Source organism: Ostrea edulis, chromosome 2 (assembly GCF_947568905.1).
Source record: "Ostrea edulis chromosome 2, xbOstEdul1.1, whole genome shotgun sequence".
NCBI classification, from domain to species: domain Eukaryota; kingdom Metazoa; phylum Mollusca; class Bivalvia; order Ostreida; family Ostreidae; genus Ostrea; species Ostrea edulis.
In genome coordinates, this window is record NC_079165.1 from 10,756,789 (window position 1) to 10,770,489 (window position 13,701).

Sequence of the window (13,701 nt, forward strand, 5' to 3'; positions counted from 1 at the left end):
GGGTCTGCCTGGCAGCAGAAAGATCAGGATATTTTTGTGTATTGTAATCCTGCAGAGAGGTGGATTATATTACTCAGCATATCTCTGCAACAACAACAAAAAAATAACTTTGGTATCAGAGGTATTCAGGATGTAACATTGTTTTGAAGGATTTTTCAATTGATGTGGAATTGAAACAAATTCTTTTCATTACAAAATATTGACAATGTTGGGTGTGAATTGGTGTAATTTCACTAATTGAGTTGGAATTGTCACCTTGTGATAATGGACAAGGTAGTGCTAGGATTTAATATGTTACTGTCCAGTAATCCAGACGATCGGATAGAGACAGAGTCTGGGACTCCCAGTGAAGTGTAAGCATAACAACTATATATACACAGACAAGGGTTTAGAGTGTTTTCCTCTTCCAAGTGAATGGATACCGATTTCAATTAAAAAAGGAGTTTCTATATTTATAAAAATATATTGTTCATCAGTGAGCAAAATATTGTTTGTCTTGAATCAGCAAGGTATGAAAAGGCATCTTGAATTTGTCGTCTGTAGTATATGCAGTAAAAGCTAAAATTTAAGGGATTTTAGTATTTCATATGACTTTGCTTCTCCAGGTATCTTGAGGGCGAGGAGCTGACCCACGGAAGGAAGTTCCACATGACTTACCATGACCATTTTGCATCCCTTTTCATTGGTGACCTTGATGTGGAGGATGCTGGCAAGGTCAAATGTAAAGCTGTTAATGAACATGGTGAGGCCTTCACCACAGCCAGGATTTCAGTAGAAGGTAAGTCAAGGTCCACTTAATGTCAAGGTCAGATTGTTTATGAAACTGAAGGATATTGTATGAGCAGAATTTTTAGTGAGGATTTAATTTTGGCTTTATTAGTGAGAGTGATGAGGTCGCTAAAATTGAATATCGCTAACAATTTATTCCATATCAGAAGTAATAGTTATCTTTGCTGGAATTATAAAGTTGCTAAAAATAGCTCGCGCTAAATATATATACCCATAGTTTATGGAAAAATTGCTAAATTTGTGTCTTGCTAAAAATCCACCTATACATGACAGTATTAGGAATATGTAAAATCCACCTATACATGACAGTATTAGGAATATGTAAAATCCACCTATACATGACAGTATTAGGAATATGCATTGAATAACTGAACATTTTATGATAATGTGATTTTCTCACCTTACAGACCTGCGCAGAAAGAAGAAAAAGAGAGAAAAACAACCCGCAGAAATGTTGCCTAAACTCAAGTAAGTGCTTGTTTCTAATTTTTTTAAAAAAACATCAGAATTTGTGACTGTGTGAAAGTGTTTTCTTACATGTACATTGCTTGTTTCAGACTGGATAGACATGACTATGACACCTCTTTACACGACACAAATGTCCCACCCAAGTTTACCCTGCCCCTGATAGACCAGGTCAAAAAGGTCAGGGAGACAGTGGAACTCACTGTGACAGGTAAGTATTGGATGTTGATATGCATGTATATTCTGTAATGAATTACTAAACTATTTATAGTGAATTTCATCATTTCACCATGACGTTTGCAATTTCCTGTTTTCTTCAGTAACTTGTCGTCCAGAACCAGAAGTTCAGTGGTTCCATAACAATGTCCGAATCAAGTCCTCCAAACACTATGACCTTGAGCACATCAAGGGCGTGTACAGGCTGATAATCCACGAAGTAAATCCAGATGACGCTGGAACCTGGAAATGTGAGGCCACCAACAAGTATGGCCAGTCGTGGTGCTCATGTGAACTCAAGGTCGTCGGTAAGTCGTCAAACGCATCAACAACTAAATCAGTTTAATCCTGAAAGTTATAACAAGCTGCAGTGTGTTTTGAACCAGGGTATATGATTATGAAAGCTACGGGCATTCGTTCTTTCGTAGAAACTATTCCTGATGGATCTGTTCAGCCTAAATTCATCCAGTGTCTGGAAGACAGCACCATTGAGGAGGGAAGCTCTGTCAGACTGGAATGCAAGGTCAAAGGTCAACCAAATCCACAAGTGGAATGGCAAGTATCAAGGAGTCAACTCTGTACAAACTGAGGTATCAATAAAACATAAAGCAGGCAATTTTTTTGTGCATATGCTGATTTTAATTTTATGTGCAGGTACAAAGACCGTAAATTGCTGCATTCTGGCCGTCACTACCGCATTACCGTGGATGAAGATGTTCAAACACTGACCATTCATGACGCCTTCTCTGACGACACTGGACGATACATGTGTCGTGCTGTCAATGTGGTGGGCTCCACCACGACAGAATCCTACGTCAAAGTACAGAGTAAGTGGAAACATATTATAGCAGCTGAATGTACCATTGATTACTTATAATGTCTGGCTTAGAAAGAATGGACAAACTGAATACACTCACTTAAATCTACATCATTATGTATGTTATTTATAATTTTATCCTTAAGATGACAGTGTACATATTGGGAGGGGGGGGGGATTTATACTTTTGAATTAAATGAATAATTACCTAAAAGAAATTATGCTGGTTCATTTGAACATTTTGATTTTCAGGAGCTACAGTGCAAGTATCAGACTTTTCTTTCCCACGACCGGAGGTGGCGCCACTGTACGCTGCCGAATTGTCGCGACTTTCTGAGGCCCCCACAATGAAATACAAAGTGGAAGAGGCGCCGAACTTCACAGCCAAACTGCGGGACAAGACAGTACCAGAATTCAGCCATGTTCGCTTCATGTGCTCCGTGACTGGACTCCCAGCCCCAAGGATCATCTGGAAGAAGGATGGCAAAGACATCACCAACAACTCTAACTACTTTATCTCGGTAAGCTCATGTTTACAATTATTAGAAATCACAGAAAAGCAAAATAAACTTAATTTTAGTAAGCTCATGTTTACAATTATTAGAAATCGCAGAGAAGCAAAAAATAAAATTTTAAATAAAACATGATATTAAATGTACTGTGTACTTCAGTCATTGAAACTTAGTTTTATTATTTCAACCTTGGAGGCTGAACACAGATTTTTTTATAACTAGTCTTTGTTTATGTGTTTCCATTGGAGTATATTGATATCTGTTTGTAGAACCAGCATGGTCTGCTGACTCTGGAGATCTTCTCGGTATCTGAGCAGTTTGCTGGTACCTACACCTGTACCGCTACCAACTCAGAAGGAGAAGTGACCTGCTCAGGTCATCTCAATGTCCTCGGAACTGAAAGAGAGACCAGTCCAGAGGCAGATCTCACACCAAAGTTCACAACCCCTCTACAGGACATTTCTGTTACTGCCGGAGAGGAAGTGGTTTTCACTTGTGTTGCCAAGGGCAACCCCATGCCTCACTTCAAATGGTAATAATTTTCAGAAGCAAAGTTTTTTTCCTTAGCTTACTTACTACACCCAGCTAGAGGTTCAGCAGCAATACTCTTATTCTGCATTATCATGTATATGTACGTCACTTTTTAAATTAGATTTTATCTTTTATCGTACTTCATTTCCTATTTTTTAATACATACCTATGTACCACATAATTCTGAGGTATATAAGGAGATTAGGGACATTAACTCTATTACCTATTGTGCCCTGTAGGAGTCTTTTTTAAGTTTTTCCAACTACATTAATTGAAAATGAAATTCTTTCTCAGGCAAAAAGATGGAATGAATGTGACAGACTCGAGGCGGGTCTACATGGGATCAGACTCCGACGGCAATGCTGAGCTCATCATACGCAGTGCTAGAACCAGTGACTCTGGTCTATATTGTGTCATCGCGCAAAATTCAGCAGGCCGCAGCAAATGTTCAGCTTACCTTAGGGTCAAGGGTATGCAGTCTGCAGAAATAAACTTAACACAATAAAAACAAAATTTTCATCGAATTTGAATTTGAAAACCATAGGTGACTTTAGAAATACTTTTACAATGGTGTTATGAGGTTAGGTGATTTTAGAAATACTTTTACGATGGTGTTATGAGGTTAGTTTCCTTTGCAGCTAAATCAAAGTCAGCTTCTCCCCCTGAGAGCCCCGACTCGATGGAGGAGGGAGCCATGTGGTCCCAGAGAACGGAGCGAGGATACGAGAAGCTCAAACCCCTGGACATTCCCGGCGGTCGCATGCCACACTTCTCGATGGCCCTCCCCAAAGTGATTGAACTGGACGAGGGAGACAAGCTCCATTTGGACTGCACTGTGGAGGGATGGCCCAGACCCACGTGTAAGTTCAGGGATAGCATTTAATGTTAAGGTAGCTCACTACACTAAAAGTTTTACTCTGTATGACACCACGTCACAAGAAGGCGATTTAAATGTTTTGTGAAATTATTTGTATCGATTGATTTGTTTGTCTATCATCGTAGCTCTGTGGTTAAAGCATTGGGCTGGTGAACCGCAGATCTCGAGTTCAAATCCCGCAGAGTCTTTTGTTCGTATGTGTTGAAATAATTTTATTGAAAATCATGTTTTTATCCAAATTTGTATATTTTTTCCTTTTTGGCAAATATACTTATTGTATATCATCATATCTTTTATAATTAAATCAATTCTTACTGATTTGAGAAACTATTTCTGGGTGTAGTGAGCCACCTTAACATGGATTCTCAAAGAATTAGGGACCAGTCACCTGTTGAAGTGGAAGGAAAACAGTGAATTTATAATTTTAAAACATGTCTAGAAAATTTGGTTTAGCTGTTTTTTAGAATAGAATTTAGAGATCTTGTAGCTACATGCAAGAAATTCTGAGTTTTATTTAAAAGTGAAATGTTATAGTCTTTTTGTTCACTGGGCACCATTTATTTCAGTGACCTGGTACAAAGGGGAACGTGAACTGACCTATGACTTCCGGCACAAGATCAGTGCATTCCAGAACATGCACACCCTCGAGGTGAACGAAGTCCTTTACTCTGACAGCGGGGAATTTGTGGCCAGAGCTTCTAATGCAATGGGAAGCATGGAATCCAAATGTGTTGTCCGCGTCACCAGGAAGTCCGCCAGAAGAGCTGGGTAAGTCTGGTCAGAGGGTGGAGACTTGTAGTTTACTGAGACTCGTTTTCCATTTTCTCTAAGATGGCTATGTTCTTAAGACTTCATGATTCATGAATTTCCTTTCATTTTTAGAGAGGACATGGCCACAGCAGATGCACAGAAAGCAGCAGGTGACTATTTTATTTCATTGTCTTCCTATTAAATGTTTCATCTTCTCAATGATTCCACGAGAATCAAATTGTCTCCATGGATAGTCCTATATTTTGTGTTATAATGCTTTTTCAGACAATATGGATAAAGGATTTGGTACCCATACCTTTTACTTCTTTGCACACATGAAGATGTCGTATTACATATTCTTTGTATATAGTCTGTTATAGTACAGCTGCACAGTTAACTTAATGTTCAAGAAGGTCACACGCAACTTTTCTCCCATTTTTTTCAAAAACTACTAAGTTCTTGTATGGCTTTCAAAATAGGTTTAAATTTCATATTGTAATTATACGTTGTATATCGGCCAGGTTAGCTCAGTGGTTAGATCACTTATGCCAGGGTCCCGGGTTGAATTTCTCATTGATGCAATAACTTGGAAACATCCATATATATACATGTACAACCTTCTGCAATATGAGTTGACTTTACATTTTTACTCGCCACAATCACAAACTATCCAAATATATACTAATTCTAAAACAAACCTGGAAATATACCCCAAGTCATTCTGTAGAAACAAGATGGAATGCAAGTGCACTGTATCTGAAGTGTCATGAAAAAATTATATTTTATTGAGAAACGTTGCGTGTGCCCTTAAGTATGACTAGTACAAATAAAATGGAGTAATATATGCGTATCACTGTAGCATGTACTCGTAGCTTCATTATCTATATCTGACATTTTGTTTCTGAATAAGACGAATGTCCGGAGGAGGAAAGGTTTCTCCCCATTCAGAAACAAATGTCTGCAGCACAGATCTTGATAGTTCTACTGCACATTACAGTGTAATTTATCCACCACAATGAAACAAAGTATTATGTAGTGTAGAAATATGCATGCCTTTTCCAGGAAATCCAACACAATGAAGCACTCTCTATGGTCCTTTAGAAATATGTAAACAAATGCTTCTTGTATGAAAACAACATGCAATTATAGTTATAATGGAGTACATGCTTAATGTCACGGTGCATGAGTATCAGATTAAATGGCTGCTCTTTGTTCATAAAGTTATGTGACACATATAACATGAGTTTCAAACATATTTTTATAGAAAGAATTTACATCATATTTATTCATATTAAATTTTAACAGAGAAATTCAAAAGTTTCTGTTTTAACGACTGATTTTATATAATGTGCTATCTGTGTTTACCACGCTTATACTGTTCTGTTTGTCCTGTAGCTCCCTTCTTCATCAAGCACCTGCCCGCTTCAGTGGATGTCATGGAAGGATTTAACATTCAGTATGACTGTTATGTAGAAGGGGACATTACTCTGATCAAAACTAAACAAACTGAAATGAAACAAGTGAAAAAATCCCTGGAGTCCTCAGGCTTCGAAGGGAACTACAAAGACATACCCATGATGGGAATTCCGCCTATGGCAACCATTCCTGAACCAAAATCCAGCGGGAGGGGTGCAGGACGCTCAAAGACGGCCAAGTCCTCCCCAAGGTTTGTGGAGGAATTGGAGGACAAGCAGTTCCGAACTGGCAGCATTGCCATGTTGTCAGTGGTGGTGGAAGCCATGCCAGAGGCTGAAATCACCTGGTTTAAAGATGGCAAGGAAATAGGACACAGCGGTCAGTATTAAGAATCTGAAGAAAAATGTTTCTGTTTTCAAGTTTGATGAATCCCTCAGACTTGTCGTTAGTGATTAATTACCAATGTTTTTGGCTGCAATCAGGTTTTTAATTAATGGTAATTAGTTAACAATAGCTTTCAAATCTGGTAAGAAATCAAAGCAGTATATAATGTATATAAAAATCAAATACGGAGCATGTGGAACTTTGAATTCATGGTTAAATCGAATAAATATGTGATCTACTAAACAGAATTAAGATAAGCATTTGATGTGGAGTTAATCTGACTCTTTTGCAGATCGCTATGAAGTATTTTTTGAGGATGGTGCTTACAACATTGAAATTTATGACACAGTTTTATTGGACACTGGAATTTACAAGTGTGTGGCAACAAACACCATGGGCTCTGCTGAGTCTCAAGCCAAAATTACGATACTAGGTAAATCGCAATTCGAGGACCTGACAGGAACTCTGTAAACAAATATAACCATGACAACTTCATAGCAACAGTACATAGTAACCATAGAAACACTACTTATAGCAATGTGTTTAGTGCTTGCATTGATGCATCATTTCCATCAAATTATTCATTTAAGTTTTTTTGTAGAATGCATTTTTATTAATTTATTATAAACTTAATTTATAGAGAGCACATGCTACATGTATTTATTGTTTATTCACAGATAATTTATTTCTATTTGCATGTTACTGTACAGTTAAATTTTATTCACAATAGACATTAATTTATTGGGTCACTGTGATAACCAGCTGTTTAATGTACTGATTTGTAGCTCGAGATGAAATGGACGATTTTTTAGCTGATCTTGAGAAACATGGTATGTCTGCTCTAGCTGTCGTCTTTGGCTTTGAGACAGTATATGCTTAATCATTCTCCTGTGTTTCAGTCTTTTGTCAAAATCACTGAAACAAAAGTTGAATTTTACCTTCAATATATTGTTTACATATTCATAATAATTTTATAGAAATTGCTTTGTAAACAATTATTGTAGACAAAATTCTTCTGTTGGATGAGCATCGTCTGGCTTTCGAATTGATTGCAGTATTTATTTTTCTCTTTATTTGTGTATGTATATAAAGTATGGAATTTTTGCTTGAAATCACATGTTTTATACATGTTTGATTAATTCATTGTCATTCCACATTATTTTATTCTAACCCTACATTATGTTCAAAAGTATGTCTCATTTAGTAAGGCCAGTGAAAAATCATTGAAGATTGTTTATTCCCAGTTGTTCATTCTGAATGTTCTGCTTTGTTTAGCTATACCTGTACCGTGAAATGTGCAATGAATTTAACCGTGATAAACTTATGATTAGCCAATAAATTTACAATTAAAATAGTCTGTGTTGTTTTTGTCTTAGCTGCTACTAGAATGCATGTCACATGTACTAGTATTATCATTGTATAAAGGAATGACGTTAGATGGCAAATACTGCTGATAATCTCTAACGATCATGCATGAAATGAATGCATCAGTTTATTAATTAAGTCTGTGTATACGTGTCTTAGTCATGCATCATTCAGTGGCGGATTTAGAGGGATCCGCCCCTGTCATTTGTCTTAAAGATCAACTTAACCAATGGTTATTTTCTGTAGAAAATTTCACTGCTGTTATTAGGCGATAACACTGATGTGACATCACAATGCTGAAGCGCCGCTCATGTTGACATCACCATGCAAATCTAACTGATGCATTACGTTCTAGACGTCTTCGCTTGCCAAGGGTGACGATCCACGGTGTTTCTCTATACCGTAGATCGTCACCCTTGGCTAGCGAAGAGCTGGCTGCATATTATTGTACGTCCCATTCAAGATGTGTTCACTCATCCGGAGACTTTGAAGTGTCATCAATTGACCTGTGCACTGCTCGGGGCTTGCAGTTAGGGTTCTGTATGGTTCAAACGCCGCCCGTGACACGATACCTCCGTGTATCATAAAACGTATAGTACCCGGCACTCGGGGAAGGGACGGTCACTACCTATACTGATCCACTGTTAGGTATATTAAGCGGTGTCGAAATCGAGAATCGAACCCGGGACCCCCTGGTTGCGAACCGAACGCTCTAACCACTAGCATACCGCGGCAGGCCTATATTGTATCACACATAGTTGGCTCAAACACAAAACGTGTATTTCCTCGGGTATCATATATACATGTACTTCTTTGTCAACAATGCCTTCCGGGGCCCTTGATTGGTCAATAAAATATCTTGTGTATATATATATATATATATATATATATATATATATATAAGCATTGCATACTTAGTCAGGGCCGTAAGTAGGGTTCTAAATCAGGGGAGGCAGGGGATTGGGGGCCGCCGATTGACTTTACGACTGAAAATGACACTTTTTAAATCCCAATTTATCATGTTTGTGTTTCATTTGTACTATGTAAAGAATCGTAATATGGTGTCAAAGACAAAGGTGCTTGTCTTCATTTTAAACATATATCCTATAATATAACATTTATATAATTTTATTTTCTTTTTTGCCAAAAAATCAGACGAGGCAGTTGCCTCGTCTGCCTCATCGGCAGTTACGGCCCTGTTAGTTTCAGCATCTAGTGAGCTATAACACGCAACATGTAGTAAGTTTTATTTAAAGTCGGTAGTTGTATCTCATCGGCACTATAAAACATATATAAGTAGCATTTTGTGTAGACAAGTTTTGATAAATCTCTCTCTCCCTCTCTCTCTCTCTCGTCCTCACAATGTCTAAAAGAGATTACACGCATATGTTATTGCAAAAGCAAAAAAGTACTGTTAGGTATAGCTATAGGGGCATCTATAAAAAAAAATTTACTCACTGTTGAAAAATGTGGGGGCGGGTTGATAGAGAATATCAGTAAGGACATGTCCCACACTGATCTTCTATTTAAATTTACACATTCTGTGGGTCGCGTTTATGGAGACGTAAAGTTCTGTAAGGACGGAACTTGTCCTCATAGTGTACTTCTGTCCTCACAACTTCCGTCAAGTAGTTAAAAATAGTCCTCACTTTACAGGTCTCTCTCTCTCTCTCTCTCTCTCTCTCTCTCTCTCTCTCTCTCTCTCTCCATTTCCCGATTCTGATAGCCTGCGTCATTCGGTATGTCTACATCCCGTGTGTAATAGGACGTAAACGACACAAGCCGATTATCGATGACACTCTCGTGAGTGCGTCATGGCATGTAATAAGAAAGTGTTGCTAAAGTAGCTTATATTAAATATGAACTTTTAAAAACGTAATCCGGATAAACCGATAATTGTTTGATAAGTCTGAAAATCAGATCAACAGCAGTATTTAAATAATTACTACCACCAGCTAAAACATTGATAAAATACGTACAACTTATTCATAATAAATAATTACTACCACCAGCTAAAACATTGATAAAATACGTACAACTTATTCATAATAAATAATTACTACCACCAGCTAAAACATTGATAAAATACGTACAACTTATTCATAATAAATAATTACTACCACCAGCTAAAACATTGATAAAATACCTACAACTTATTCATAATAAATATCGTGGGGGAGGGGGGGGTACATATCAACTATAAATATTTCTACTGCATACAGTAGACTCGGTATCAACTATAAATATTTCTACTGCATACATTAGCAACAGACTCAGTTCAAACTAACAAGGTAACAAGCTACAATCATGAAATTCTCGATAAAAATGTTTATCAGTCGCTCGGGGTTGACGGGTACCTGGATGTGAAGTGAAATATCTTAATATAAATGTAAATCACGGTACCACAAGGCGGGCCAACAAGTCGGACAAATCACATATTTTCACAAAGAAATGTTAAATAGAATCGGAAATGCACTTTTCTGCTTCCAAATGGTGGATGGGTGTAATTTCGGGATTTTGATAATTATATTTTCCAGGCAAAAGAAGGGCTACAGACACTATTCAAAATATACATTATGTATTAAAACTCGTCCCCCCCAAAAATATACATCATTTAGTAAATCTCGTCCCAAAAACATTACATTATGTAGTACATAATCTTGTCCCCCCAAAATATACATAATGTAGTACATCTCGTCCCATTTGTGTGCAACATGAACAAATTTCAATATGTACCGTGTAATCCAATGTGACATTGATGTTCACAGTGTATATTGATAACAATGCAATCCAATATGACAGCCAGCTGATGTAATCCAGGTAATGTGATACAATGTAACTGGGTAATGTAATTCTGATGTACACAGCGTACAATATAACTTGGTAATGTAATTCTGATGTACACAGCGTACAATATAAACCCGTAGTGTAATTATGATATACACAACGTACAATATAACTCGGTAATGTAATTCTGATACACACAGCATAAACAGTGTACAATATAACTCGGTAATCTAATTCTGACGTAAACAGCGTACAATATAACTCGGTAATCTAATTCTGACGTAAACAGCGTACAATATTACTCGGTAATGTAATTCTGACGTAAACAGCGTACAATATTACTCGGTAATGTAATTCTGACGTAAGCAGCGTAAGTTGATATCTAGTGTAACCCCAGTAATGTAATTTTCGTGATGTACACAGCGTTCAGTTTATCTTCATTGTAATTGCGGTAATGTAATTTTGATGTAAATAGTCAATATTCTGTCTAGTCCCGGTAAAATTAACGAACATGACAATACAACATGGGATTATCATCCGATATTTTATATTGCATTGGTTAAAGATTTACGATTCAGGTAGATCTAGATCTACATGATACATGCCGCTATGTAATATTTACCCCCTCCCCACCCCCACCCCCCTTCTACGATAATCAGTCATTTCGTCTTGGACTGCCCCATCCGAAATACACGTGGCTTCTTGTAAAACCTATAAAACCTTTTGATATTCGCCGATATTTTAACTCCAGGAAAACAAAAATAATATCCGGGACGTGACGTTCTGTACGTTCCTGTATCGAACTTTAGGAATTTTGAAACAAGAATCACTTGCATGTATTGGCTTTAAAAATGGGTTAAACACTTTTATTTCAGAAACAGAAGACAATAGCGATGTAAGGAACTCGACAGCCATCGATGAGTTTCCAGAAATCACTAAAAAGTAAGTATAATGTATCTGTTTAAACTGTAACAGGAAGGGAAAAAATGCTACAGACCGGGATTCGAACCCGGACCCGGCCACCACTCTAGTCAGGTTCTCCATCTGGCCACCGGCGATCGAACCCGGCAGACCGCTACATTTCTCCCTAGGCTAGTTGTACTGCAAAATTATGAAATACCAAAATTGTTCTGTGTTTACAGTTATTTTGTGGTATTTTCAGAAAATTTGCCCCCTGCTTCATAGTAGAACTGGAACCACAAATCAATGTACAAGTTGGGGAAGACGTCAAATTTGTCTGCATCATCAACGATGCTGTCCAGAAAACTCACTGGGAGAAAGACGGGAAGAGAGTAAGAAATACATACTCAGATTTATAATCCAGAGAAACACGGGGAAATAATTTTTTTATACAATTTGGAACAAGTCACTACAATGATAATTTTTTATGTTTTAGTTGTACAACGATCGACGGACAAAGATCAGCTCGGAGTCGGATGGAACACAGCAGATGGAAATTTCTGTTACACAGACGTCCGACTCCGGCAAATATTCCTGTATAGCAACAACTCTGACGGGAGACATCAAAACCGTCACAGATTTAAATGTGTCAGGTATAACTTATATACACATATAACAAGTAATCCTTCAACATACAGTCATAGGACATAATTATTCGCCACTTTCAAAATGGCTGCCATGAAACGCACGTCCACTTGGTGAAGTTTGAAAGTTGTTTGCTGTGGATAGAATTAAAATCTTACCTCAGTATTTGGTCAGATTTCCTTTCATCCTGATTACCTCCTTTAGTCGCCCTGGTATAGAATTATAAAGGTTCTGTACATAGTTTAATGGAATGTTTTCCCACACAGTCCGAATTTCCGCTATAAGATCTTGTCGAGAGTTTATAAAATGGACACGGGTTTCTAGTGTTCTTTTCAAATGTAACCATATGTTCTCTATTATATTTAAATCTGGTGACTGTGCTGGCCATGTTGTTGTATTAATATTGTTGTCAGCTACATAATCTTTAATAATTTTGGCTCGATGAACAGGGGCATTGTCGTCCATGAAAATGTAGTTGTTCTCCGGGAAATGCCTGGCTATTACTGGCCATATATTATCATCAATTATTTGTAAATATCTTTGAGCATTAATGTTACCTTGGATATCAGTCAAAGTGCCCATACCTTGAAAACAAATGCATCCCCAGATCATAACACTTAACTTTCGTCGCGGAGCAGGACACGCTAGTTGGGGGTTATACTTTTCATCCGCTTTTCGCCACACGTATACCTTGTTGTTATCCCCAATAACAATCTGACTCTCATCACTGAAAATCCATTTACACCATTCTTGCTGAACTGTCCAATCTTTCCTCTCCTTGCACCATTTTACACGTTCTTTTTTATTCACTTCACGAACTGCCACTTTCTTCTTTGCAACCCTCCGTACATATCCTAATTTTTTTATTTTTCTTTCAACAGTTTTTGTACAAAATTGATGATTCCTATTTTCATTAATAATGCCTGTTATGTCTTTGTAAGTACGTCTCCGATTTTCTTTGATGACCCTTGAAAGTTTGTTAGAATCCCTCTGCGTGAATAGACACTTACGGCCCCTTCCCGTGCGATTTTTCACATCAGAATGCTGTTTGAATTTCTTAATAACACTTCGCACGGTAGATCTGGGTATTCCTAAAGTCTTTGATAAGTTAGAAACATTTCCGTTCACTTTGTGTGAATTAACTACGAGATTTCTGACTTCAATGCTCAGCTCTTTCCCTTTACGACCCATTTCAATCAACAATGTTTACTAAGTTTATGATCAATAGCAGACGAAAAAATGTATGT

The 13,701-nt window shown here is 37.4% G+C and overlaps 1 protein-coding gene across 2 annotated transcripts in view; it reads left to right on the forward strand.

Annotated features, from left to right (window-relative positions):
* Window positions 1-13,701, forward strand: part of LOC125678963 (titin-like) — a 294,828-nt gene that overhangs the window by 220,048 nt on the left and 61,079 nt on the right. For both annotated transcript variants that reach the window (XM_056156077.1, XM_056156078.1), the window contains 19 exons: window positions 606-778; window positions 1,197-1,257; window positions 1,347-1,465; window positions 1,575-1,778; window positions 1,899-2,025; window positions 2,125-2,297; window positions 2,540-2,808; window positions 3,069-3,331; window positions 3,625-3,800; window positions 3,969-4,190; window positions 4,774-4,975; window positions 5,090-5,127; window positions 5,243-5,263; window positions 6,353-6,751; window positions 7,050-7,190; window positions 7,543-7,587; window positions 11,785-11,851; window positions 12,072-12,201; window positions 12,306-12,462. In XM_056156077.1, the coding sequence (XP_056012052.1) occupies window positions 606-778; window positions 1,197-1,257; window positions 1,347-1,465; window positions 1,575-1,778; window positions 1,899-2,025; window positions 2,125-2,297; window positions 2,540-2,808; window positions 3,069-3,331; window positions 3,625-3,800; window positions 3,969-4,190; window positions 4,774-4,975; window positions 5,090-5,127; window positions 5,243-5,263; window positions 6,353-6,751; window positions 7,050-7,190; window positions 7,543-7,587; window positions 11,785-11,851; window positions 12,072-12,201; window positions 12,306-12,462 (2,987 nt within the window). The remainder of the gene's footprint in view (window positions 1-605; window positions 779-1,196; window positions 1,258-1,346; window positions 1,466-1,574; window positions 1,779-1,898; window positions 2,026-2,124; window positions 2,298-2,539; window positions 2,809-3,068; window positions 3,332-3,624; window positions 3,801-3,968; window positions 4,191-4,773; window positions 4,976-5,089; window positions 5,128-5,242; window positions 5,264-6,352; window positions 6,752-7,049; window positions 7,191-7,542; window positions 7,588-11,784; window positions 11,852-12,071; window positions 12,202-12,305; window positions 12,463-13,701) is intronic.